This window comes from Charadrius vociferus, unplaced genomic scaffold (assembly GCF_000708025.1).
Source record: "Charadrius vociferus isolate BGI_N301 unplaced genomic scaffold, ASM70802v2 scaffold422, whole genome shotgun sequence".
Taxonomy (NCBI): Eukaryota; Metazoa; Chordata; class Aves; order Charadriiformes; family Charadriidae; genus Charadrius; species Charadrius vociferus.
The window spans coordinates 642,270-670,056 of NW_009647080.1; the positions used below are offsets into that span (position 1 = coordinate 642,270).

At 36.7% G+C, this 27,787-nt stretch overlaps 1 protein-coding gene across 1 annotated transcript in view; it reads left to right on the top strand.

Annotated features, from left to right (window-relative positions):
* The first annotated feature begins 279 nt into the window (after positions 1–279).
* The window catches only part of RANBP9 (RAN binding protein 9), a 31,985-nt gene continuing 4,477 nt past the window's right edge, over positions 280–27,787 (top strand). The window contains exons 1-10 of the mRNA XM_009895798.1: positions 280–385; positions 12,294–12,346; positions 14,353–14,520; positions 17,594–17,616; positions 19,641–19,825; positions 20,609–20,721; positions 22,025–22,133; positions 23,525–23,715; positions 25,682–25,829; positions 27,484–27,557. Coding sequence (XP_009894100.1) covers positions 12,298–12,346; positions 14,353–14,520; positions 17,594–17,616; positions 19,641–19,825; positions 20,609–20,721; positions 22,025–22,133; positions 23,525–23,715; positions 25,682–25,829; positions 27,484–27,557 — 1,060 coding nt within the window. The 5' untranslated portion in view covers positions 280–385; positions 12,294–12,297. The remainder of the gene's footprint in view (positions 386–12,293; positions 12,347–14,352; positions 14,521–17,593; positions 17,617–19,640; positions 19,826–20,608; positions 20,722–22,024; positions 22,134–23,524; positions 23,716–25,681; positions 25,830–27,483; positions 27,558–27,787) is intronic.

Genomic DNA, 27,787 nt, shown 5'->3' on the forward strand with positions numbered 1-27,787 from the left:
TAGTTTCCCTTCAAATAATTGTGGAAACTTTATGAGTAGTATATCCAGAACTTCTCACAGCGTGCTTAGATGCAATGCAGGTACCTACAATGAAAACTTAATGTTGGAAGAAAAATATTCTAGCATAAAAATGAGGCTGACTAGAATATTGTATATTGTTTGCTGATTACATAAGCCTTCTTTTTTGAGTAGTTGGCATGTATACCTTTGAGTCATCTTCTGCAATTATCTAAAATACATTTTTGTTGTGTTTTGAATGCAATTGTTTTTCAGGTCATGGAAAAACTCCAAAAGATGCTGCTTCTGTTCGAGCCACACATCCTATACCTGCAGCCTGTGGCATATACTATTTTGAAGTTAAAATTGTCAGTAAGGGAAGAGATGGGTAAGCATTGAGTTCATTATTACTTTAAATACTGTCTCACATCATCTCTCTTTCAGTCAACAGATGTCTTTGGTATCAAAACTTATTTTCATGTTTTACCACTTTCTATATAACTTAATTCCTTATTCATGAGAAGTTGCACTCTATCTGCTTGTTTTAAGAGAGTTGATTGTGGTATTTATTGTCCACAAATCAGTGTACACAATAAATACCATAACAGCATCTTCTCATTTTCTCTTGACAGAGGGGTTGGCATTTGAATGACTGTAGTTTGACCCTGCTCTTACGTTTAAAGGTGTTGGGTTTTGACTATATGGCTTTACAGACTTTCACGTAATTTTTAGGAAGTTTTTAGGGTGCGCAGCAGATCAACTTTCCTCCTCCGTGCAGTCTTTTCATGGATGTTGTATCATTTTTAAAATGGAAAGTTATTCTTAAGGCTACTTGTTGGTGAACAGTAAAAAGAATGAAGGGGAATGTCCTGAATAGGTTCCTGGGAATTTGTCACCCTACGGAATGAACAAGAGTTGATGAGTGAGTGCAGCTGCTGCTTCCCAGAACCCATCTGAGTTACGAATCCGTTGAAGTACAGGTGATACCATGTTTTTAAGTCTACTGAGGCAGATAGAATCTCACCTGGGAAAGTCCTGAAGTGCTAAGGAAATCCTTGCTAGACTGCTTTAATGCCTTTTCATCTTCCATTGTTTTTGGTAGAGGGTGTGTTTTAATCATGAGACATTGATTATATTACCTGTGTAGGACCACATAAGCAATACTTCGTTCCAATATGCTGTAGTGTATACTGTGGTTCTACCTCAAGGTTCCAGTCAGGATTGAATGTCATTGTCCTAGGTACTATACAAGCACATTGTGGATGCTTATGTCCTATTGTGACAATAAATCTTGAGATAAAGATATCATACCTCTTTGGATGAAATTCAGTACCTTTGTCTTTTCTTTGTCTGTCTTGCTGCTGTTTCTTTCTTTCATTTTCCCAGTGCTCTGTAAAACTTATGTAAATCAGAAAGAGTATTCAAACTTTTTTATTTTGCTTATAGTATTGTATAGAGATATTTTGAAAGAGTAGCTTCTCAATACTGCTGCTTCTGTGGAGGGGCATTTATGAGTTTATCGGTCCTGTTCCCAAAAGTCACCTTTGGGAGATTTCTTTGCTGTGAAAAACTTATGTGTGTAGTTGCTTTTGTCACACTATGAAGACCTAGTTAGTTTTAAATCAAGACAGTAGAAATTAGTGTTTCAAGTAATGTTTTGCCGTCAATTTTAGGAGCACCTTTTATGTTTTGGGTTTTTTTATTCCTTAAACGCTTTTTAAAAATTGGCCTGCTGCTGTCAGTTAAGATGTTCTTACTGTGATTTACTAGCGATGCACATCTCTATTCCTGAAATGTATTTCTGCCTGTTTAGTTCGGAAGTTAGCTTTTTTGAAATGATGGATTTCAAAAGGTGTCCATATGTGTGGATGTCGTTTTACATAGCTCCTCTAACACTTTACCTTAGACCTCTTTGTGTTGCTTTTTAGTTATTTCTCATTCCGTCAGCTGCTCAGGGCAATCCTACAAAAGTAGAAAACACCTTTCAATAAAGTGTTTCATGGTTTTGTGGTTTAAATGGTTATTTGTGAGGTGTACATAGCTAAGACTTGTGAAGTTGCCTGCTGAGATTGCTTAAGAAAATCGGAGGGGTACGTCTTTCAATTAATGATAATACATACTGCCTTGTCCTTGCTTCAGCCTTTTTTTAATGTCACTTTATGAAACATTAGCTGCATAATGAGCTATGTTCATTTTTTTCATTGTATAAGGTAGCGTGGATGCTGGGGAATACTGTGAACAGAGCCAAAGCCAAATCTAACTTAGCTGGTAAAGAGCAGGAGTCAACGTGTGTCACTGGGTGTGATGTGTGTATCTCTAGAGCCTATTTTCAGGTCCAAGAGCCCTTTGACTAGATGCAGTGTGAATCTTACAGATCATTGTTATGCTGCATCCACACTAATACATTATTCTGTAATAAGTAAATTGGAGAATTTGAGGTGGAGATATATAAGTGGGTCTATAGAAACCAGTTTGTGTCAGATTCTCACTGCCTTTTGTGGTTCACCTGGCTTGCTCCATGTATGTTTTTACCAGTTTTTGTCGTCTTTACTTGGCATCTGGTAATGGGAACGGAGTTCAGGAAGGAGGACCTGTAGAGGACCAGCATGGAACTAATAGGGTCAATTAGTTAAAACACTTTACTGTTGCAAAAGCATCTATTCTCAAGGCCTGAGCCTAGCTGTGGAAGCGCTACAGCTGTATTTTATAGCATTGTTTAAAATAAATCCTGGAGTACCTGAGGCACCTCAGATATCTATCTGCAAGTACAGCTTTCAACTTTCATAAATGTCAGTGGATGATTTAATGGTGTTTATTTGGGGTCCCCTTTGGTAGTGACCTTTACTATTTGTATGTTTTATCTCTATTTTAAAATAAACTCAGCTTAAAGTATTTAGTCCATGTACTATGTTTTATGGGCAAGTCTAACAGCATTCTTGCTTATGTGCTCTACTTAGCATGACTTGCCTCAAATCATCAAAACTGTTTTACTAAAAAACAAGTGTAGGAGATTTATTTTTTTGTGCTGCTGTAGCACTTGATGGCACTGCTCCTGGAATATGATCTTGCATGTCTCAAAATTGCTGGGCAATCACGAAGATTTTTCTCCTCTTCTGAAGGAGCACAGCTCTTTCTAGTATAGGGCACGGGTATGGCATGGGTTCCAGTATGGCTTGTCATAGCTGTCTGTGTGAGAGACAAGCATTGGTTTTGTCACACTAGTGACTTGGGTCATTAAATTCTTTATGTATTTGGGAAAGGAAGAGTTTTGAGTAGGAATTTGAAGGTGCATAATACATTAATTTTGCAGGTGTTCGTGATGATCAACTTCTAGGCATTACGGACACGTTGAAGAAAGCAAGAAAGCAGGCTTACTAGGAAGTAAGAAATGAGTATGGAGGTTGGTGTTGCAGAGCAGACGAAGTGAAGCTGCTTTTTGATACCTCAGTGAGGGCTGATAGGGCCATGCAGCAACTGATGGTAACAGGTGAGAAAAAGGGAAGTGAGAATTAAGGTTAATAAAAGTAATGAGGTTGAAATACCATTCAAACAAAAACTGTCTTGATACTTGTACAGTGTTTGGCACAGAGAATCCTAAGATCTTTTATGTGCTGCTGCAGTACAGATATGTGCAATAATTATCTTAAATATTTTTAAATTCTTCTTAGAAGTGCTAACTGGCTGTCATGTTGCTCTGTAAATATTTTCTGTTGTTCTTTATTTCTTCAGTTTTCTTCCTTAATTTTATGTCTCCATTTGCAGTCTGAGGACCTTTGTTTATTTACATTTTCCTTTTATACTCTCTTTCACTTTGTTTTGTTTGGCTTTGTGTGGAACATTGTGGACAGTGATGTGAGTGATTAGAGATGATAACGGTAGATGAGTAATGGCTGTAAGTATGGGGAACAGTACCAAGGTGGTGATTAGAAAGCATGGTAGGAAGGAGAATATTAACTGCAATAAATTATAACTGCATCTCTCTTGAAATCCCCAGTTAATTAAAAAATAAATAAATACATATATGTGTCAGTTAAAGCAGAGTACTGCAGCAAGTACTGTGGAAAATTCTGATACAACTGGGGAAGCTAAACATAGCTGTAGCTTTAAATTAAACCTTTATAAGCTATTAACACAGTTCTCATTTGTAATTGATCTATCAGAGAACCAAAAGTAATGTATGTAGCTTTTGTTCTGTAATTTCTTAATACAGTACTCAAGGGAGTGAGGTAGGCTTTGTGTTGCCTTTTGCATACAACTCTCTAATTTTAGTTTCATCTAAATTTCTAGAATAGGAGCTTAATTAAAGCAAACTACACTGACAGTCTAGGAATGGGAATGAACAAGGGTGTGCTCAGTCTCCTCTGGACCTGTTCTTGTGATTTGGAGATGTAAGCCCTTGGTTTCTAAATCTGTTATAATACTATACTGTACCCTCACTTTCCAAAAATGATCACCATGGTGGCTATTCTGTTAGCTAGGCAGGTGTATCCAAGTGAGACTCCTTCCAGTCTTTCTGAAATGTTGATTTCGGTTTTCTTATGCTGCATTTTGATGAGTTCATTTGCACTAGTCTTTTACATGTTTAGGTCCTCTGGCTTTGTGTAAAGAGGTAATGCATCTTGCCTTGCACCCCCCCAGCTAATACTTTATTTCAGATAACAGTTAACATTTCCCTCTTTTGCACAACTAAAGATACTTGCATGATACTGTCATAGTTTATGTAAACTACAAGTCTGATAGCTTTATGCTGTTGCTGTGGGCATCCTTTAATGGTGAAGAGTTTTCTATAGACTCTCTTGGTTGAGAGTCTGTGAGCTTTGCTGTAACCTTAGGTTGCACTCTTTAGCATTTCATACTGGGCATAAGCTTATTCCGGTTCCACTTTCCAAGGGGGTGCAAGGGTATCCACTGGCTACCTGGCTTTCAGAAGCAAAATGCTATTCCAGTATTTTATGTTATAAAGAGCTTGTGTGTACGATTTGCTGAGTAATCATCCATTCCTACATAAATTTCAGTCTTAGGCTTGTTGGTTCTTGCGATGAATCTCTTAATTTCCAGTTGGGGAAATGTTTTTTGAATGTTTCCAATTCTTACTCCAAACCACAGTTTGAAGACTTTCTGGTGATTTGGCCTTGAGGAGAAGCAGTCTCTTGAACGCTCACTGAGTTCGCTTCCCTTGTCCCAGTTTGTGGCTCTTTGTGTCAGCTTCATGGTAAACCCTGTTGGGTAGCTCGTTCTCCAAAAGTTGATCTCAGGAGTGAGTTATTTTTCAGCCGGGTTTGGTCCCCAGTATGGCTGTTTGTATCACTTCATGACTAGCTATGGCAGCAAAAGAGAGGAGAACTTGGGTCAGAAATGCATCTGGGCCCAGGAGGGCTGGAATGCTATTTTTGGTCATGGTACCAGCTTATGCCCACTTAATTTAGGTTTTAAAACAGCTTTTTGTTTTTTTAAATCTTTCACTAGGAGAGACTTTTTGCCTGGTTTTTCTCCCAGGGAAAATTCCTTTATCCTAGGTGTCTTGAATTTCTGTCCATTCTTTATCTTAATCATTGATTTGTAAACATAATTACTAGCAAGGGGCAAATGATAGTAATGCCATTTACTTCTAGACAGTCTTTGCTTTTAGAACAGCTGAGGAAGATGTATGCTTAAAAATGCAAAATCCTCTAAGCAGATGTGCTTTATTTTTTTTAAAGAAGAATGAAAACAAGAATTGGAAGTGGTAAGCCATCTAGAAGAAAAAAAAAAAGAAAGCTAAGTTTAGAAAGGCAGATAGCACTTAGCTTGTTAAGTCTGTGGTGTGGTTGTACTGATGCAGATCTTCATGTGCATGCTTTATATTGCATGTGTAAGTTCTGCTAAACGTTCTGCACTGAAATAAAATGTTACTACAGCAACTCATGCAAGTTATCAGTATGCTTTTTGGTAAAGCAGTGTTAATAAGACTTCAGACACCTGTTGGATTATGGCTTTTTTTTTAACGCTGGCCATGCAATCAGTCATCTGTTATTTTGGCAGTTGCTTGTAGTCCGTGTTGTGTATGTGATGAAGTGAGTGAAGAAATAATAAAGAGGAAACTAGCCCAAACAAACAAATACCACGAGAATTAAGTTTGAGTTTTCATGACACCTGTGCCTATGGTTTAGCCTGAGCTGTTTTAGTGCCTTTGAGTGATATTTGTGAAATAAAAATGCTTTGTTGTCTTCTAGGTCCTGTGTGTGTAACTCTTTAAACAGAAACCATGCTTCTTTTATTGCAAATTGATTCTGTTACAGTAAGCTGGTTTTTCCTTGAGCATCCAGTATACCCATTTTCTTGTTCACAACAAAAGCATAAGCCAGTAAACAAAATACAGAATGTCATCGGTTGCTGTTTTGTTTGTACTTTTGTACACTGCTAATCTAATGTAAAAACTTTCTGCAATCTTAAGACCTATTTTTGTAGTTTTGATATATCCTCAGCAGTTATGTATTACAATAAAAGGCATTCGTTACAACAACATGCAAACTTAACTCAATCTCTATTTACATATGTCTTGTGGCATTACTAGCAGAGTGCTTGTGTATAGAGTCAAGTCTGATAAAGTCTGAAGTAGCTTTCTTGCATTAACCTTCATTTGAATTGCAGCAGTTGCAAGAAGAGATTGCATCATGAATCAGCAAGTGTATCTTTTCTTAACTGTAGCATTTTTTACCTGAGTGTACCAGACCAGACATTTGACAGAAACGAACAGCAACGAAATGTGTAAGAGGGTTATTTGAGGTTTGTGTTTAACTGGTCAGAAATCTGCGGAACTGGAATGAGGGAGTTTTATTTGTTTGTTGATGTTTTCTAGAAATTAAGATTTCTAATTTAAAAAGAAAGTCAAGAGAACACATTTAATTTCTTGGTGTCTGCTTCATGCAAAATATGTTATTTCTGTCTTCCGAGGTTCATTCGCATAAATGTAGTGTATAGATGATAATATTACTGCAGCCTGGACTTGCATTATATTATTGTCTATGCAACTATTCTGACAGTGTGGTCCCCAAATTGCTTTAGACCTTAGGGAGAAGTGTCACGAGACAGAAATTGCACAACCACAGAAAGTAAGAGGGATGTCAGTAAATGGCAATCTTTCTAGGAATGTTAGAGGAATCACAAACAATATGCTACAGGAATAACAGTTTCAAGCACTATGCAAGATGACTGCCTGATCCCCCCCGCCCCAAACTGGATTCATTTGAAACCTGGGTTTATCATGTTCAAAATACTGTTTCCTTGGAAACATTCCATAAAATTAAACTTGTTTTCAATTTGAAATGAAAGACTCAAACTGTCTATGGCATATTTTGCAACATTTAAATAGAGAAAAAATTTAACAGCTCATTTTTTATTGTGATTGTGCAGACAATAAGAATCTTGGATTAGCATATTCCTACAAAATTTTAATGCCGAGTAACTATGAAAAGTGCAATTTAGATACTTTTGTACCGTGCTGTATTTCTGACCTTATAGTATATTGTCAGTGAAGACAGCATAGAAAACTATAGGAGAACATTACTCAAAACATTTTACATCCTTGCAAGTTAGTCAGTTGCAAAGGCCTCTCAGAAGATCATTTCGCTTTGAAATTCCTACAGATGTTGCCGTTTTTTCTACTTGTACCCCTTTCTAAGAAACAAACTTGATAGTGAAACAGGCTGTGCCTATTGTATTGCCTACAATTTTTTCAGAGTGTTGGTTTTACTTTTCTTAGTAGTCAATGCATTCAAAACATTACGATGATCTCAGTTGCGTTTTTGTAAGTGTAAATTCTGTTAGTGCTTGGACTTAGGCTGGTAACTTAGGTTTTAAGACCGTATGGTTGAAGTTGCTTTCTTTAAATATATAGCATGTAGGTGATAAGATACCAGGTTGATTATTTACTTTCATTATCACCAAAACAGCTTGGATTTCAAAGCATGATGTAGCAGTTCCCCAGGTTATACTGTGTTTAATAGAACATGTAGGCACCATGGAAGTCAGAAGGAATTTGGCTTGTTGCAGGTAGCAGGTTGCTAATGAAATCTCTGTAGTAGGGAGGCTATTACGGTTTTATTACTTAAAGATATGCTAAATTATTTTACTTATCTTCATTACAAATACAGTATGGAGTATTTGGTGTGTGGCGTTTTTTGTGTGGGTTTTTTTTTAACTAGAGAATTGGTTATTTAGTGCTTAAATTTATCTTTAGCCACTAGTAAGCTTTCTGAGGGACCTGTGATTTGGTATAGTTTTTGAGGTTGTGTATTCCTCTTTATGGAATGGGCAGTATCAAATAAAATTAACCTGAATTGTGATTATCTTTCAATATGGAAGTTGATAATATTCCATACACGTTCAATAGAGTGGCTAAAAAATCTAATGGAATGGTTTCACATAAAAATCAGAATTGTGTATGGGGTTTTTTCTTCTTCTTTACGTTTTAGCAGTCTCCAGTTCTGTACCATCTCATTGCTATTTTTTCCTTCTATTTGGTTCTGCTTTTTTTTATTTCTCACACTTAGTCTATTCAGGCATCCAAGTAGAAACTTTAGGCTCCAGCAAAAATGTGAATTTAGCTCTTTGACTGGAAAGATACTTGAGAAAATAGTTGTGAGCTTGCTGCTTGTTATACATTTCACTGCACAGAAGTCTAGGCTTTTCAGTCTCTGTTAGGGGTGAAAAAAATAGATATCACGGTGCCTGTATTTTTGACATTGACTTTTCTTTGTGGCAAAAAGTTGAATCTTCAGCAAATTTTAAACTCTGTAGTTTCGTAGTATTCCTAAAAATGTCTATACTACTTGCAGTTATGAAATGTAAACTAGAGGATGTGCTGAGACATTAAAATGGTAATCTATATCTTAAATGAACTGGAACAAGAATAAATACAATTTGAAATGAAAAGTCAAGAGCATGTAAGATGTCCTTGTTTTCTTGGTTCTTAATACTAATTTGGCTGCACTTTTAAATCAGTTTTCAGTCTTTCATTTTCCATCTCTCATGGGTTGATTTCATGTATTCCATGAGTGGTTTTACATGTTGTTTGTAATTTTAAGAGCTCCTGTAAGACTTGAGCACTTTAATGAGGTGATGAGTAGCACCCGGTGGGACTGAAATGCTCGGAGAGAGGGGCTCCTTAATAAAAAGGGTCCCGGGCCACTTCCTGCCATTTGCCTAGGTAAGTGTTTCTCCCACCACAGCAGGCAAGGATGTTTACGGGTGGAGAGCTGAGGTGGAGGCTCCGTCCACAGGTACGGAGGGAAGTGATGAGGGAGGTGGCATCAGAACCGTGCCATTATTCACTCTCTACAGTCTCTCAAACCACGCTGCGTTGTGGCTGCTTTTGGAAGGTGCAACATGTCGGAGTGAGCGTGCTGCTTCCTGGTGTTGACACCTCCGTTTCCCCCAGGCTGCTGTTACGGCATGACATATTCTAAGTGGACCTGTTCTTCCTGTCTGTGGCAGTCTCCTAGACCAAACCCATTCATGTGTCAGGACAGCAGGAAATGCATCATGAACTGACTGAGAACAGTCTCTGCCTGCATCGTACCTGGGTGCTAGTCTGTCTGCTTCTTGTGCTGCCCTGCATCTTTATTGTGGACTAAGGGAGAAAAACTTAAATGCATAGCTCTGTTCCTGTTTTTCTCCTGATTCTGAGACACATAATAATATGAATCCTAAGGAAGGAAACAGGAGAACAATTTATGTAATTCCTTCCACTGAAGCAAGTCTTCTTGTGGACAGTGACTCTGGACCTAAATATGGGCTAAGCTTCTTCAAAAAAAAAAACAAAAAAACACCAAACCAAAAAAGTCTTTTTAAGCCTATGAAGCTTACAGCTGCCTTGTGGCTTGGCATAAATATGACTCCTGTTGATGAATTTTAGAGCATCTAAAGCCTATCTGTCATGGTACTGTTTTCCCCACTCAATTTATAGTGTACTAAACCTAGTTGAACAAGAGATTAGCTATCCATCAACTATAACAAATGATAAATTAGCTTAATTAATGAGCCTTTAATTTCACTCACTTCCAAACCATAAATTGTAGCCATTCCTTTTTCCTTTTGAAAGACATCTGTAATAAATGTGTTAATTATTTGAAATGTTTTAATCAAACTTTGCTGGAGTTTCTATGAATACCACATCTCCTTGATGAAATGGTGTTAACATTCCAAGTAATAATAAGTGATTCCCAGGGAAAAATACATACTGTTGAACGTCTGTGTTCTTACTGAGATGGTGTCAGTGCCTAGTGACTTCTAGGTCTTGCTAGCGGGTAAAGAGTCCTTGTTTCCAGCTGTAGCAAATACACTGGGTCCACGTTTACAATTATTACTGAGTTAGAGGGGGCTCAGAAGTTATGATATCTGAGGAAGAAAAACCAGGTGGTACCAAAATGTTGCCTAGATGATTTTCTATCTAGTGTATATATATATATACACTAGATAAAATATTCTATATTTTTGTGTAACCTTAATCTTGTTTCTGTAAGAATACTGAAATGCAACTTTATTGGGGTGAAGGTTTTTTTTAATATGATTTGTGTTGAAAGGCTTGTGGCAGTCAGTGGAGTTCTTTAAGTTATCTAAAATTATTTTTAAGAATAAATTTCCTTTCTTTAATAAGTTCTCCTTAACAGGACACTTCACAATAATGGATTTTCAGTCTTTACATGGGAATCCTTCATGCATCAAACTCCAGACTATGCTAATAACAATTCTGCCTTTATTGTTTAAGAAAAAATCAAGGGTTTTCCACTTGTTGCTTTCATTTATAATTGTTTTGTTGACTCTGCTGCTGTAGTGGTGCCTCAGTAATGTAATTAGCAATGCAGCAAAGACTAATCCTTTTGTTTGTTGCCCTTTGCTTCAGCTCTTTGTTCTTTCTAAATGTAGTATCTGCTTTATATGTTTCTGAGGTTCCATTTCATGTTGTTGGTACATTGGAGGGAGACGAAGATGGTTATCATATGTTAGAAATTATCAGAGAAGGGCTTTGTAAATATCAAACATAGAAGTGGTTAAGGTAACTGTTGGAAGTGATCAATAGAAAAAAACAAAGCCCAATACACAGTTAAGCATATGACTTTTGAGATTTCCTGCTCAGTTTCATTCTACATGAAATGTATTTAAAATAGCAGATTAACCTGTAGGTCCTAGTAGAATAGTTGCTTTAAATTTGCATTTTATGAGATGGGAGTACAAAGGTCATGTCTGATCTCCTAAAGCGTTTTCAAATTGTCATGGGTGAATTCTTTTTTTTGATACAGCTTATTAATTATTTTGTGATAAATTTATGTTAACTAATTGAACTAGTGACAAAATGATTTGCATGTTTTGCTAAGCTAGGACGTGTTAGGTTTAGGTGATTCTTGGATGCTTGCTTTTAGTTGGGGGGATTAGTTCTTTTGGGGGGGAGGGGTGAAAGCCTAGCTTTTCATTGGGGTGTGGTTTGTTTTTTCTTGGTCATGAAATGACTTTTGCTTAAGAAACAGAAGTAAAACTGATTTTACTAACTTCAAATAGTGTGATTTTTGGGGGAAGGGATTATTAATTTCAACTTTCCAGTATCTGATACTAAATTGTTAACAATTGTACTGGACTCTATTAAAAATACCTTTGTAAAGCTGAGCTTGGGACTTTATTGACCTAGCCATAACTTGTTTAAACTCAAGATTGCTGGTCAGTATAATAAAAGTGTTATCCCTCTAGTTTGCCAGCAGCTAAGTAACATTGCTGGTAAATTCCTTAAGATAGCATTCTGCTCTGTGTTACAGGCCTTTGATGTTTTAGTCTGATCTTTTCGTAAGTGTTGTGCAAGGATGCATTTTGCTGCTGAAACAATATACAGTTTTGAATGTATTTTGTAAAATTACTCATTCCTGTTTGTCTGCAAAACATGATTGTGTACGTTGAAGGGAATGAGATTGGTATGTGTATAGCTTTACCCCTACTTTCAAAATAAGACGTGGCCTTTGGCTTTCTTCATTCATGCCTTAAACTTTACGGCTAATAGCAGTATTCTCCATCGATAACTTAAGATGCCTAAAAGAGAATAGTTGTCCTTACCTCCTGCAGGGACAGAATCTGTCTATATACAGTATATACCAGGAATTACTTTTCGATTCTCTTGCTGTTGTGCCAGTATTAAATGACCTCTCGGCAGCTTAATTGGTTTATGATTAATCAGCACAGGGGTTCTTGACAATATCCCATGCAGATATGTGTTTTTGTAAGAGACAGATAAATTTCTTTTTTTTTTTTTTTTTTTTTCCTCATTTTTGCAGGTACATGGGAATTGGGCTTTCAGCACAGGGTGTGAACATGAACAGACTACCAGGTATGTTTCAGTATTTGTTATGTTAGATAAATTGCTTACATTGGTTAATTATGTTTCTAAAATATGCTTGACCTTGATGAGAAGGTTCTGGTAAGCAACAGAGAGTGTATCATGACATCTCTGTTTTATCTGTTGTCTGAATTAAGTAAAGCATGCAGCTAAAAAGTTTAGCTTTTTATATTTGTTTTACTGTACATTTGCTCCTGTCTGTACCACTTCCCTCATCTCCTAGTGTTATTTTTATTTATAACATTATGCAGATGCTTTTTTAGCAAACAGATACATTTTAAATTTTTCATCATGTTTAATGATAAAAAAGAAGCTATAGGTTTCCTTGATCTGTAAACTGAATTTCTAGCAGTAAAGATGAGCTACTATGATAAAAACTTTCTGTCAAACGTGGAGCAGGCTCTCCTACTGTCAGTTTCTGTACCATTACCTTTCCAACCTTAATATTAAGGATGGTATAGCATAGTTTTAAGTTTCGACTGTTCCATTGACATGCATGGTCCAGCGATGCTGTCTTGTTAACAGTTGTCTGCAGTATCTCTGTGTAGTATTTAAAGAAGTTCTCTCTGTGTGTGTGTACGTGTTGGGTTTCTTTAATAGATCTTTAAATGTAAAACAAACCCAACCACAAAAAAAAAAACTGATTTTTTTTTTTAATTGTCACTATTAGCCAAGTATAAAATTATGTTTAATTGGCCTTAGAGTATCCATATTCTGTTTCTTTTGCATTGCTATTTTCTCACCCAAATGTTCTGATAGAGATCCTTATGATGACAGCAAGTCCCAGTTACACTGTGAGCCCAGCTAAGGGTGATGAATTATTAGTGGGTGGCATTAAGTTTGAGTTTGATTTAGGATGCATTGCAAATAATTATCAAAGATACTACTAATCAATGTAACTGTGGTAATTTGGGGTATTTAATTTATTGAGAGATGCTTAATGTAGTGCTGGTTGAAGCTACTGTTCATACAGATTAAGGGCCTAAGTACGGAAAATACTTTCAAATTAACCTGTTACATAGCAGCTTGACAGAAGAAGAATAAACCCACAACCTTTTACTCTTCAAAAATAATCTTGAGTTGCCAGTATAAATTCTTACAGTCAGAATGGGCACTTACATATATGAAATTTGGTGATTTGTGTTAAAGATCATGCTTTCTATTATTTTGAATAGGCATTTAATAGATCTGTATAGTGCCTGAAATTTTACTCCTTTTCTGTGTATTTTTGTTTAGTATTGAGTTGAAATGAGCACAGATTAAAATCGCTTGCTGTGAATTTCCTTGAGTAGTGTAACGATATGAAGCTTCTTAACTAGTTCTGCAGCTTCTTCACCTGCAAAATTAGCACCATATTTGTATACATAATGATTTGCCTGCTGGCTGTGACTTTCACCTGTATTGATAATTATTTTTCCTTCTTTTTTTAATTTTTAGGGACAGCAAAGCTAGTGACACTATGGTCTGGAGATTCTGCTATTATGCAGAGGCTGCTTGCTGCTGAATAGTCATTAAGAATAATCAGGAGTAGAAATGTGTTTCCTCAGAGATGCACGTTTGGGTTTTAGCCAGGAAGAATTTGATTATGACATATGGTAGCAATAGTTTTGCAAGATGAAAGAGAAAACAGGAGAATCTTCATTGCTTTATTGGGACATGTCAAATCTGCATGTAGCTTTTCAAATTTCAACATTGTAGCTGATCATGTTTTTGGTGTTGATAATTTTGTCGGTTCACTTAAAGAGAAAAATGTGTTACCTGAATTTGCCTTATCTGTTATGTACTACAAATGGAATTACCTGTTCAGCCATTTTGATAAAAGAAGTTGTCGCTTTTTTAAAAATGAAACAGTTTTTTTTAGATAAGAAATCTTAGAAATCAGAAGCTAAGCATAGTGATTAACTGTATTAACCTGGTTAGAATATGCTAACTTTGCAGTCTTTCCATTATTTCATAATAAAGTAAACGACTAAATTGCAGATGCTTTTGTTCTCTAGGTTGGGATAAACATTCATATGGTTACCATGGAGATGATGGACATTCATTCTGTTCCTCTGGAACTGGACAACCCTACGGCCCAACGTTTACTACGGGTGATGTCATTGGTTGTTGTGTCAACCTTATCAATAATACCTGCTTCTACACAAAGAACGGACACAGCTTGGGTATGGAGAAACGTTATCTTTAATGATAACATTATGTCTGTAAGTCTGTTGTAAATCTGAAACTCTTCGTGTTAGGAGCAACGTGTTTGAGTAGTTCTTTTGATAGTCTCGTTATCTATGAATTAATTAAAGAATTAGGAAGACTAATTTCTTGTGTGCCACTTCCACTAACATTCTTTGTGAATTTGGAGGGATTTGTCATAGCATCTCATTCCATAGGAGCAGCATTTATGAACTCTGCTACTAAATCCACAAATAATACTTGACGTTTATAACAAAGTAACAGATACAAGAAAACTGGAGAAATGGAGAATGGATATAGCTAAAAGTCATTGCTGCTGTACTGGGGACACCTAGCCTTCACTAAAACCTTACATCAGATGGGCAATCTTTTGAACATATGTTGGAGGACAGTGTCTTTTGGTTTCCCAGCCTGGAGTCATGCATAGGTGGGCTATAGCTATGAATTATACAAGCTGTGCTAAAATTAAGTCCATTAAAACCTTGTGGTAAATTTTAGCATTATGCAAAACTGCAAGACAACTTTTGAGTTTGAAGATGGCAGGAACAGGTAGAGTTACAATTTTTGATGCAATCTATATAATTATTCAGTTACTTAATACAATTTAACGAGCAAAGATACAGAGTGTAAAGAAAGAATAAAAAAAGAATCTACTTCCTGCATTAAGGAGGGAGCGAGGGCTTGGGAAGAGATCTTGGAATTGTGTAGAGTAGGAAGATTCAAGGGATAGAGTTCAGAAAGAAGAAAAAAGGTTTTGTCACGGATAGAAATATGATAAGGAAAAGTGACGCTAGCTTGAAATGAAACAAGAGGCTATTGAGATAGGGACTCTTGAAATTGCTGTTCTGTTGCCTCACATTGCCAAACACGAGGAGAGTTTGGAAAGTAGTAAGGGGAAGGACGTGGTTTAACTTCTCCTTGTCTCTCAGAACAAGGTTGCTTGTTTGTTTGCTCAGGCCCTGAGCAAACAGATCTAACTTTGGAGTTGTACTGCCCCTACTCAGAGCAGGACTTAGGTGCCTCCAGAGGTCAACTCCAAGTAATCACTCTGTGATTCTATTCTATCGTGATTTAAGGTTTCTTCTGAATTGAATGAGTCTACATACCTGGACTTAAAACCTTGACACCTGTGGCAGTGGGACACTTGAACCATGCACTGTATACAGTTGTTACTTTTGGCCCTGTTTCAGGGTATAGGTCAAAACAGAAGATAACAGGCTCCTGTTGTGTTTACCCTAATCTTTAACGGGGTTAAAACTGAGAAGGGTAGTCTTGCCTTATTCCCTTTTGGAACTAGTAGCAGTGTGCCTGCAGGTAAGTTGGATTAGACCAGAGAGACACTTGTTTTCTGACTGCTTGTATGTTCACATGCATGGAAGAGCTAAGGAGGGAGGAGCAGAACCTTCTCTTAAGTCTTAAAAAGCAGACTGGATTAGGCCAACTGTGAAACAAGACTCAAAGTGATTAAAATCTGTTTGAGGAGAACAGAATGGCATAGGTGAGGAGAGGCTAGTAAAACATTATCTGTCATAGAGTCTGACAAACACTTTATGGATTTCAGAAGGAAACCTGACAGCTGTTCTGTTGTCGTGGGCTTTGCTAGCTTGAATTTCTGACAGAGGAAAATCTGTGTTTAGGAGGAAAAGAAATTAGAAATTTTAGCTGTCTTGCTGAGGTTTTGCTGCTGCTGGTTGTCCAGAATTCCTATGCAACTGTGACTTGGAGGACATTTATGTTTCTTCTCTGGGCCACAGATGTACTCGTGGAAGTCTCTGGCTCAGCCTGGGATTTGATGCTACAAAAAGGGATAAGCAGTTACTTATGCAAGTATGAAATTCTGGGTTGAAAAAACCCCAAAACCAAACCCTTCAAAACCCCCAATACCTACCTGTCACTCAGTCATTTATCTTGCCTACTGCCATGACTATTTTGGAAAAGGCTGAGTTGGATGTCAAAATGTGCCAAACAGAGAAAGTAATAGTAGCTTAGAAAAAGTTAGGGTGTGAATGGGTGATAAATAAAATGATAGCTTTGAGATGTGATTGGAGGAAACAAGTTCACTCTATATGTCGTTCTTTGGTATCAAAAATGTAAGGAATCCAGATGCTTTATGAGACTTGAAATCTTGGTGAAGAATAGAGATGGAAAGCAGGGGTGGAGTTTAGGACAAAAGGCTAAAAGCTTTGTTTTAATCTTAAATCTGAAAAGGCAGTGATACAAAATAGGAGTTTGAAGGGATAAGGGGATTCAAATCATCAAGCATTTAAAAAAAAAATAATTAAAGAAATGCTTACAGCAACAAGGGAAACGATGAAATACTGTTACCATTTGGCTGTCAGAAGGAGATTTCGTCATCTTTATTTTTTTTAACTGAAAGCTTCTTTCCCCCACTCCCGCAATATTGCTTGAAGTTCCTGAAGTGTATAGTGGTCAGATTTTTCTCTAATCCTGAGACAGCAAAATCACTGCCTCAGTTTTATGGGTAGATGGATGGTTTTAATTATATAACAAGACACTAAGCTCTTCTGTTTGAAAACCAAAACAAAACACACTGATGTGGATTAGAGTGAAATATTTACTAGACTTGTTTGGAGTATTATGGGCACGTGCTGCTCATGTAAAAATAATGCCAGCTAATGAAGAAAAGTAATAGCAAGCAAGAAGAGGCACTGTTAAATCTTAGCGTGTCAGCTTTAAGGCAAGCAAGTGAAAAAATATTTTCAGATATTCTCATTTTTCCTGTTAATTTTAATCTATAGCCAGAATTTTCTTACTTTTAAATATGCATATCTGTATGATGTTTGCTAAATCTTAAGCCCTATTTTGAAAAATTGAGGGCAAATTGAGTGCTTTTGAATGAAAATTACATTTTGCCAAATGCTGCCCTTTATTACTCAAGCACATAAGTTGTGCCTAATTGTCATGAATGTCACCATACTTATTTTTGAGATGGTTTGGGTGAGTTTCCTGAACTTACAAGGATACACGTTAAGAAAATTAGGCTAGAATCCAGACATAAGGAAATTAATCTTAATTTTCTCTTCATTACAGGCATCGCTTTCACAGATTTACCGGTAAGATAAGTGCATTTTCAAACAGCTTTCATGTGTATTATAAACAGATGTTTCAAATGCAACTTGCATTTACCTTATGCTTCTTGGAAATACAACGATAATCTTCTTAACCAATTTAATATCAGATATTTCTTCTCATCATTTCAGTGATGATTTGTTAATTGAAGCAAAAAGTTTTTTGTTTTTATACCAGTCCTCGCCGGGGTTTTCCTTTTCAGGTTTTTAACATTCAGGCATTTCTAATGGAAGTTTAGCAGAAAATAATGCATACCAGTAGTTATGACATAGTTTCTTTGACACATGCAGGCCTTACATACAAAGTCAGAGCTATATTCAACACCAGCATTGTGCATGTGTGTACAGAGCTGTGTATCATAGTCAGAAAGGCTGGCTGCTTCAGACATGGTCACTGTAACTCATGCTTGATGCCTAATTTTCAAAATCTTTCTATACTGTTCACTCCATAAGATCAAATGTATCGAAGTAATTTTATCTTTTTTTTAAGAAAGCTGCAGATATCTGAAGTCTTCCAGCATTTCAGTCAATTAAATTGTACTTTCCTTGAAATCATTATAAAATGTGTTCCCTATGCTACTGGTAAAGGCATGATACTGGACTTTGGTTTTTTTCTTATCCACTTCATTTCTGATTTAATCTGGTTAGGGTGCAGTGTGTGACACACTTCCATCTGGCCAGCTACTCTGTTTGCTATGGCCTTAGGAGGCAAGAACAGATAGTAAGGGACAATGAAGTCAATAACCCAGGGCACCTTTCGGCCCCACCACAGGATTGGGTACTTCATGTAGGAAGCCACTGCCACTTGTCCTGGACCTGTGGGGTGCCGGCAGGGCTCCTTGCTAGCACATGGTACCAGCACAGGAAAACTGACTGTAATCTGAAGCTTGAAGCTGGACCCCTCCTCATTAGAATGGATTGTTTTCATCTCATTAAAAGATTTGAGACTTACGCTTTGTTGATTTGTCTAGACTAGGTAACGCTATGAGCAAAGTTTATTTAAAAAACAGAAAAGGCGGGGGGAGAAGATTGGCTTGGGCATGGTTTTAACAACCGAGTATTTTTCTTTAATTTCACTGCGCTTCAGTGTTCCTATTGACCTGCACGTCGATACTTTCTTTTTGATAGTTTCATTTATTTAGCGTATAGTTCTGTAGATGAGCATACCACTATACCATGCCACCATTGATGGCAGTGTAAATATGATGCAGGTATATTTCTGCATTAAAAAACCCCACAAACAAACAAGAAAACTCCTACCCACCCAAAAACCCCACCAGACTGCATTGCCGTTTCTGAGATGCTAGTTGCATTTAAGAAGGTCACTTTAATCCCAACAGGCAGATTTTACTTTTTTCATATTTGGCATGTTTCAAATTTGCATGGAGACCTAATCTCAAAGCAGAAAATAAAACTGAGACAACAATAAATGCTTTAAAGTCTTTTTCTAGATACAAGTCCAGGAATTCACGAGAACTTCAATGCACTGTTACAGTTCTTTTTAGGCGCTACACTTGGACTTTGAGGCTAATGAGTTCTCTATCCTGTCAGTTCTTACCACTAAAATTCAGCGATGTTTTAAGTATTTCACCCCAAAAGGAAAATGGCCCACTTTGTAAGTTTAATTTTTGTTCTCTTTTTAAAAGAAACTTTAATCCTGGTCTTTAAAAATCATTTAAAAATTGGTATTTAATCTTTTGTAAAACTGAACCCAGAAGTTGTAAACTTTAACACAGTTTAAAAAGTGCATTTTCTGACTAGAAAGGGAATGATCAGTAAGGCTTTCTTATTTCAAAATAAAAAAATTGTGGCCACTGGGAATAAAAATTAATCAGTCATTGTATTGCTAGATCGGTAGAAGTTGCTTTAACTGCTGGACAGATGATCCAGAGGTATTTGCTTCTTCACACTACTAGTAGCATTGGGGATATTATTACAGAGATGAAAAAAAAAATATGTGGGGAGTTTAGAATAAGAGGAAAAAAAACTAATTGAAAAATTTCTTGCAGCCAAACTTGTACCCTACAGTAGGCCTTCAAACACCAGGAGAGGTTGTGGATGCTAATTTTGGACAACACCCGTTTGTATTTGATATTGAAGACTATATGAGAGAATGGAGAACCAAAATTCAAGCACAGATTGACAGATTTCCGATAGGAGATCGGGAAGGAGAGTGGCAAACGATGATTCAGAAGTAAGACTTTGAATGTTGTTCATTTTAAAAAGAAGTTAATAATTGCATGATTTCAGAGGTCTTTAAAACATTGTATCTATTGTCTCATGCAAAAAAAAATTACTGATAGTATTAAAAGCTAGTACTAATAGTTTTGTTGACATAACAGGCTTGATAAATGTATATAAAATTGAGCATGAATAGATGTTTGGGGGAAGAGTTACCTACATCATTACTTAATTAAGAGTTTATAATGATGAGTGTAAGTCTTCCATTCCAATTTGACCTATCTAATGTGGGTTGGGGAGTTTAGAAAAATTGCCGTGGTTGTAACGGGCTCTGGAAATTTTCCTTCTCAGCCTTCAGCGTGCCAGGTGAAGTTGTGACTCATTAGTGTCTCACTTGGAGAAATGGTGGTTGTGACTTTTTATTTTGTATTTCTTCAGTGAAAACAAAAACGTAGTGGGCAGAAATTTCACTTCAATGTACATAATGAGCAAAAAAGAAGCTTAATTAGCAGGTGGTACTTTAACTGAGCCTACCTTTAGGTGATAAATCATTTTTATTAAAATTTATCACAATAAAATGATATTTTTTTAATTGGTTTTCTGTACAGTGTTTTGAAGAAGATACTGGCTCAACTGAATTGCTTTTGTCTAACTTGTTACATAAATTTCTGAATTTCAAGTAGAACTCTTTAATTCAGTCACTTTTTTCTGAAAGGGGTTTTACATTCAAGAAATTCTTGGGTTTCTTACCTGTATTTAATGAGTGTTTCTGGGTTTTGTTTGTGTTTATTTTTAGAATGGTATCATCTTACTTAGTTCACCATGGATACTGTGCAACAGCAGAGGCATTCGCCAGATCCACAGACCAGACTGTGCTAGAAGAATTAGCTTCCATTAAAAATAGACAAAGTAAGCCTGGAAAGCATGTTACACACTTTTTTTTTCCTCCCTTAAACAAATATTACATAAAACTTTCTCTTACACATCTTTGTAGAATTTCCTTTCAGCACTACTCCATAGTACAATTCTTTGCTGTCATGTAAAGTTATATACCTGTGAACAGCTGGTTAAGATGAACTTCCGCACTAATGCTTTGGAACTTGTTTGATGTAGCGGATTGCCTTTCTCTTGAATGGAAAATCGTGATCTGTTTTAAACAAATGTGGATAATGTCTCTAAACGAGTGTTTGTGAGAGCTAATGGTCAGTCACAAACAGGAATATAAAACTTAGTCTTGACAAACATTTAGACTTTTATCTCAACCGTGAAAAGGGGTAGAGGTTAGAGAATGCTTTGTAAGTTAAATCAAGTTTGAGGTTTTTGTGCTTACAGGTGTGAGGGGGAAGAGGACAAGGAGAGCGAACGGCAGTTCAGTTCTAACTTGCTGTGGCAGTGCTGTTCGGCAGCCTGGTTAAACAGTGCCCCCCCGCTCATTTAAATCCCTGCTGTATGAACACAAACATTTGTGTGACTGCATGGCACACCACCGGGAAACTGCTCTGGTTGAAAAATAACCCATTCGTTGGGCTGTTTTTCATTTGGATCAGTTTCCCAGTTGGTGGATAGAGCTGTGAGGCTGTTTGTGACTTGTGCCAGGTTACAGCAACAGAAGCATCAATAAAGCAGGGACTGTTCTGGAGAGGTTTAGCCAACTGTAATCTGACTGGAAGTATGTGTTGTAGGTGAGAGAGACTACATCTTGGTTTTCTTAGTTAAAGTCGAACCTGTGGGAGGTGGGATGCAATTTGGATGTTCTTGGGTGACAGTAGTTTGGTATGTGCTTATTTATTAAGGAATGAAAATGAGAAATAAATCACAGAAGAGTGTCTGCAATCTTAATCTAGCTCTAAATGAGCAATCTGAGTACAAAGTAGTTGTATGCTGGCAATAAATAAAAATACTGAGTACTCATTTAGATATATGTAGGTGAAGTGCAGTTCTTAAACGTTTTAAGGAAGCATGATCTTTCTTTACCCTATTTTTTTCTAAAAGGAAAAGAACCTTGTTGATTGATGATTGCAGTGTCTTTTAATCATGAATTTACTTGTATTAATCCATAAGCTGTCCATTTAACTGATGTTGGTTTTGGTGAACAGAAATTCAGAAATTGGTTTTGGCAGGATGAATGGAGAACCCATTGAAACAACGTAACAGCTGTATCCAAGTTTACTAGAAAAAAATCCTAATCTCTTATTTGTTTTTTGGTGAACAGGAATTCAGAAATTGGTTTTAGCAGGAAGAATGGGAGAAGCCATTGAAACAACACAACAGTTGTATCCAAGTTTACTAGAAAGAAATCCTAATCTCTTATTTGCATTAAAGTGAGTCTTCAAATTATACAGATGTGTGTTTATAGATGACACAGTACCTTCTGAGACAAGACAGTTACTCATTTAAAGCTTTCACAGAAAATTAAACGAAGTTAAGCAGCATTTTTTAGAAAATGTGTATAGTTCACTTTTTTATGCTATGTTATTTGCTACTTGTTTAACTAGGTTTTGTCATCAAGGTCCTGTTTTGCAGCATAATTCACATCTCACTGTAGGCTTGTTCTCTAGAACTAAGTTTTGTAATTTTTCAAATCAATTTTATCCAAATTGGGTGGCAAGTAAAACTTAAAATGTAAACTGATAGAGTATCATATTCAAGAAGGTTAAGAGTTTGTTCCTCCAAATGGGTGACTGATTTTAAAGACCAGTTTAAAGGAGTTGTTTCACTCCTTGTCACTTTACTAGAAACCTCTGGCTACTACTGTGGAAATTCCATAATCCCAAAGAGTTGTCTTGGCTTCCCAGGCACACAGTAGTCACCTTCGTTCTGGCATTTTTACTTGCCAGCTGTGCTGATCCTCCAGATTTTTGTATCACATTGTAGCGTTTGAATGTGAAAAAAGTCTTATCTCCTATAAGAAAAAAGCACTTTAATTTTTATGTTCAGTTAAGTAACTTGGAATGTGTTTGAAGTCTGTCATGCTCAAGTGCCAAACAGAATTCACGTGATAGTACTGCAGACTTATCACAGAATTCGTAAAATGCGAACGTTTTGATGAAAGCCTTCACTCGATAACGTCAACTTATGTTATCTTTTTCTCAGTCTGTCTTTCTAAATTTTGCCTGTTCTATTGAGACTATCCAAGCCTAAAACATTAAGCAGTAGTTCTGAGCTTCTTGAAAGTCTATAGTAAAACCTCCTTATCTAAAATAAAATTGACAAAGAGCAACAGCCTCTAAAGGGAAGGTTTGTATATGAGCTTGCTTTTCACACTGTTTTCTAGTGCAAATGTTTAATGTTAACAGTTACCATTTAATGCTTACTGTTCCAGAGGATCAAACTATGTTCTCATTTACTTTGAGAGAAATGACAGACGTGACAACGTAACGACACACCCTTCTCAGGAAATAACCTTGCCCCTGCCAATAAAACCAAACAGTTAAAACAAGAAAATACAGTTTAGTTCTCTGAACTTTGAGGACTTATTACCAAAGTCCGTCCTCGAAGGATAATACTCCTGTTCTTCTCCCTCGGAAATTTTGTAATTGTTTATTTTGGGCTGAATACTCTAAAGCTTCTTGATGATTGGGTTACTGACATCCAGCATTTTGTTGAGTCAGACTTTTTGTATATTTAACACTAAAATTAAATCATTGCTGTCATTGGTAAATTGAAATATGTTAATTGTTTTATTAGCTTAACTTTTTTGCCTTTTGTTTAGGGTGCGCCAGTTTATAGAGATGGTGAATGGTACAGACAGTGAAGTGCGGTGTTTGGGAGGCCACAGTCCAAAATCTCAAGACAGTTACCCTGTTAGCCCACGATCATTCAGTAGCCCTAGCATGAGTCCCAGCCATGGAATGAATATTCACAATTTGGCGACAGGCAAAGGGAGCAGCACACATTTTTCTGGTAAGTCGATGGGGAGGATATGCCGCATAGATTTGGATATACCACACGATGTAATTTTTTTTTTTTAAACAATTAAATATTGGGAGAAGTTACAAATACTCACAGACTGACAGTTTGTTTTACGTAAGAGTTGATACCGAATGCTTTGTATAAAAGTATAGTTTTAACGATTAAATATGTGATTCTCAGTCACTGGGGAAATGGAAAGTGTGTAAATAGAATCAAATATCCCACACGATGAATTTTTTTTTTTTAAACAATTAAATATTGGGAGAAGTTACAAATACTCACAGACTGACAGTTTGTTTTACGTAAGAGTTGATACCGAATGCTTTGTATAAAAGTATAGTTTTAACGATTAAATATGTGATTCTCAGTCACTGGGGAAATGGAAAGTGTGTAAATAGAATCAAATTTTTTTTGCATGTGCTCTTGGTTTTATTAAGGGTTTTCAAAGCCGGTCACCAGTGATTTCTAAGAAATGCTTGTTTCTGGGAGATGAAAGGTTCTGACGCAAATTTCTGTTATCCTTTCAATGATAATTTATGGCTTGGGCAAGGTGGTTTAAATCCAGTAAGCGGTGTATATGTTGCATTTCCTGTGCTGTTTATGGAATAGTAGGAACAGCTGCTTTTGTGTAGGAAATACCAGGAGCTGGGTTGTGTGGAGTTAGGTAAAAGACTTTCTGCTGGCAGCCAAATTTCAGTCTGCACAGTTGAAAACAGTTCTGAGAGCATCTAGGTGGTGGTTGGTAAAGCGTCAGTGGAAAGCCATGAATGTTCAGAGCTGCCCTGTGGCTATGGGGAGATCCTGGTGCCTTCCAAAACACCCCTGCAGAAAAAAAGTTGGGCATATTAAAACGGTACATGAGTGTGTCATCTTTGAACCGAAGACTCTTAAGGTAGCAGATGGAGGCCGTCATCTTCTGTTTCATTCTTAAATCCAAACTGGAGCTGACTGGGGGCTTCCCCCCTCCCCCCGGGATTCAGTGGGAAGCCAGTGTAGCCTGCCCACCACAATACCTGCTGCCCTTGGAAAGGCAGCAACTTCGCTGTTTTTCCCTCTGTGTCAAGACTGTGCTATCACATGTGTGAGTGGAGGTCCACTCCGATTTTCTGTTTGTTCTCGAGGTGGTTATTTGGATGTATTGTAGAAAGTACCTCTAACTTTCTAGTTTTGAAAATAGAGCCGTGACTTAATAAGTAAGTTGATTAATGTGTTATTAGAATTGAGGTTTGGGGGTTTCCTGAATGGTAGAAAGTGGTGTTTTTAATAATAAGCCCTTCCTGTGACCTGCTTCTATGTTAGAAGATACTAGGGAGCTCCCGCTTTTGGGCTTGATAGAACTGGCAATTACATGTTCGCTTCTAATAGTAGTTTCTTGATTATATTTTAGAGGGGTCAGAAGAGATTTTAGCCAGACATCATAATTGCACAGCATGATGTAATTTGATTTAGCAAAGCACAATATTAACAATTAAAATAATTATATGGGGAAGAACGGAGGTTGTATTTAAGTGTAGCAACATGTAAATTATTTTCAGCACTGAATTTTAGTGCATATTTATCAAGGGAATTACGTGATTAGGAATTAGTAAGATGCATGTCTGCTTCCATTCCTAATAATTACAGTGGCCTAGAAAAGCTTTTCAGATCTTTCAGAAACATTGTATCAATTCTAAGAAATGATGCTACTTTGCAGTTTTCTGTTTCACTGGTGTATAAGTACAACTGAAAAACTTTCTGGTGTGTATTGGTACTTTTTAAATAATGCTTAACTTCTGCACTGTAACAGCCTTAATAATTCAAATACCTGAAACATGGAGGCTAAATACTTGGGTTTATTTGTTTGGCAAATCTAGTGTTTATTCACCAGGAACAATTAAGCTACACTTATTTCACTCTTATAAATTGGTACTTACAAATAAGTTTGTAGGTGATTACAATTATTAAAACTTTCTTTCAGGGTTTGAAAGTAGTTGCAGTAATGGAGTAATATCAAATAAAGCGCATCAATCTTACTGTCAAAGTAAACACACAACCACCAGCTTGAATGTACCAGAGCTCAACAACATAAATGTGTCAAGATCACAGCAGGTTAACAGCTATTCCAGGTGAATAAATTTCAGATGCTTCTAATGTACGTTAAAGCTTGTGTTATGCTTTTATTGCAGAGAAGAGTTTTCAGTGGAATTTGATGTGATTCTTTTCAACAACAATTAAAACAGTGTAAGGGGGCAACAGCTTGCGATCACTTTAGTGGGCTTTGGTTTTGTTTTAACTTCTCAAGCTCAATAGACTCTCTTTTCTCTCTCTTCTCCTGTTTCATTAAAGAAATCCAATGGACAAAAATAAATTACCTTGTTTACAGCTATTTATCATCAGTTTTGAAGTTGTGGTCAGTTTTGAAGTTGTATAGTGAAGATGAACTAGCTCCGTGGCACTTGGGATTTTAATTTAAACCACTGACATTGATTTAAGCATGTTGCATGTAGGTAATGAAAAGTTTTCCAGATACTCTCCATTTGTGGCAGTATCTGCAAAGTAAACATAATTAAGATGCATGTGAAACGTGGACTGCCTTCCACTGCACACACAAGAATTGTTTGCCTACTCAAATCACTGTCACTTGTGCAAACATGTTCAATTCAGAGAATGAAAATAGATGTATTAACCAGGGTTAATACGGTTATTCATAACCAATAAATACTAAGCTCTGGGTTGCACAGACGCAGCAGAACCTAATTTGATGTGAAATACAACAGTACTCAGCTACATTGTCCAAGATGGGTTCCCAAAACTACCAAGTAGGATGTGATGATGATGTGGTGATGATAAAAATTATTTCAATTGGGATAGTGATGATTAGGGGAAAAAAGTAAGAGTAACAATTTACTGTTTAACTTCTTGATTTGTCTTTGCATCAGCAGTCACTTCTGCCAAAAAGCCTGGCGGTGTCCTGGCAACTTAGAGATTTTTCACAGGAGGAAGACAGTTCCTTGGCTGCAGTGGTGCCCAGTCAGAGAGGCCCTTTGGTTTCCTTCCTCAAAGGAAGCTGAATCTTTTTGGTCTTGAGAGAGGTTTTAGGTTGTTGTTCTCTATGACGAAATAGAACAGGCTAGGATATAACTGTCAGCAAAGTTCAGTCCCCAAAGCCATGCTGGCATCTTCTAAAAGTGCTTCTGTGAGCAAAGTGTGGTGAGGAGTTGTATGCTCTGAATTTGCCTCTGAGTATCTCTTCAGTGTCCTGGTTTACTCAGTATTTGCTTTGGGTCTTTCTGCTTTTTCCCTGTCATTCCACTGAGACCAAATGAGAGACCAAGGCTTTTTTCAAAGAGTTATTTACTTAAGTATGATATTCTCAAAGTAGGCTTTATATTGAGTTAATTGTGTTGTTTTAAAAAGAAAAGTGGGAATAGTATATTTTCTCCAGTTCTATGTATGTACAGATATATGAACAAGGTAAGAACTTTTTGGTGTGTATTGAGAAAGTGTTATGCTAATTAATCCTGAATAACTGTGGTCATGTTTAATTTTTCAGCATCTGAAAATGCTATTTGACTGAATGCTCATGTTAGTTGAGAACACCTTAAAATTTCCCTGGTGCTCTGGTATCACCAGTTCGGAAAAAACTGTGGTCTAACTTGGTAATATTTAAAAGCAGCTTTTACGTAGCCAAGGTGAGGAAGTACTGTGCTGAAGTTGTGAAGGAGGTAACCCAAAGTACTTCAATATGAGTAAAACTTCTATTTATTACTTTCTTTTCAGCAATGATGTAGACATGGAAACAGATCACTACTCCAATGGGGTTGCTGAGACTTCATCCAATGGCTTCCTAAATGGTAGTTCTAAACATGATCACGAAATGGAAGAATGTGACACAGAAATGGGTCTGCAGTGATATTTCTTACATTTTTATTAAGTGATGGCAACAAGGTTATGTTTTTACTTGCAATGCTTCCCAACTTGAAAATTAGGGTTATTGGCTCAAATCTTAATTTTGTTTGTTTGTTTTGCTGTTACTGGATGTAAACCGTATAACTGATTTAGGTAGTCCAAGGTCAGTGTGAGA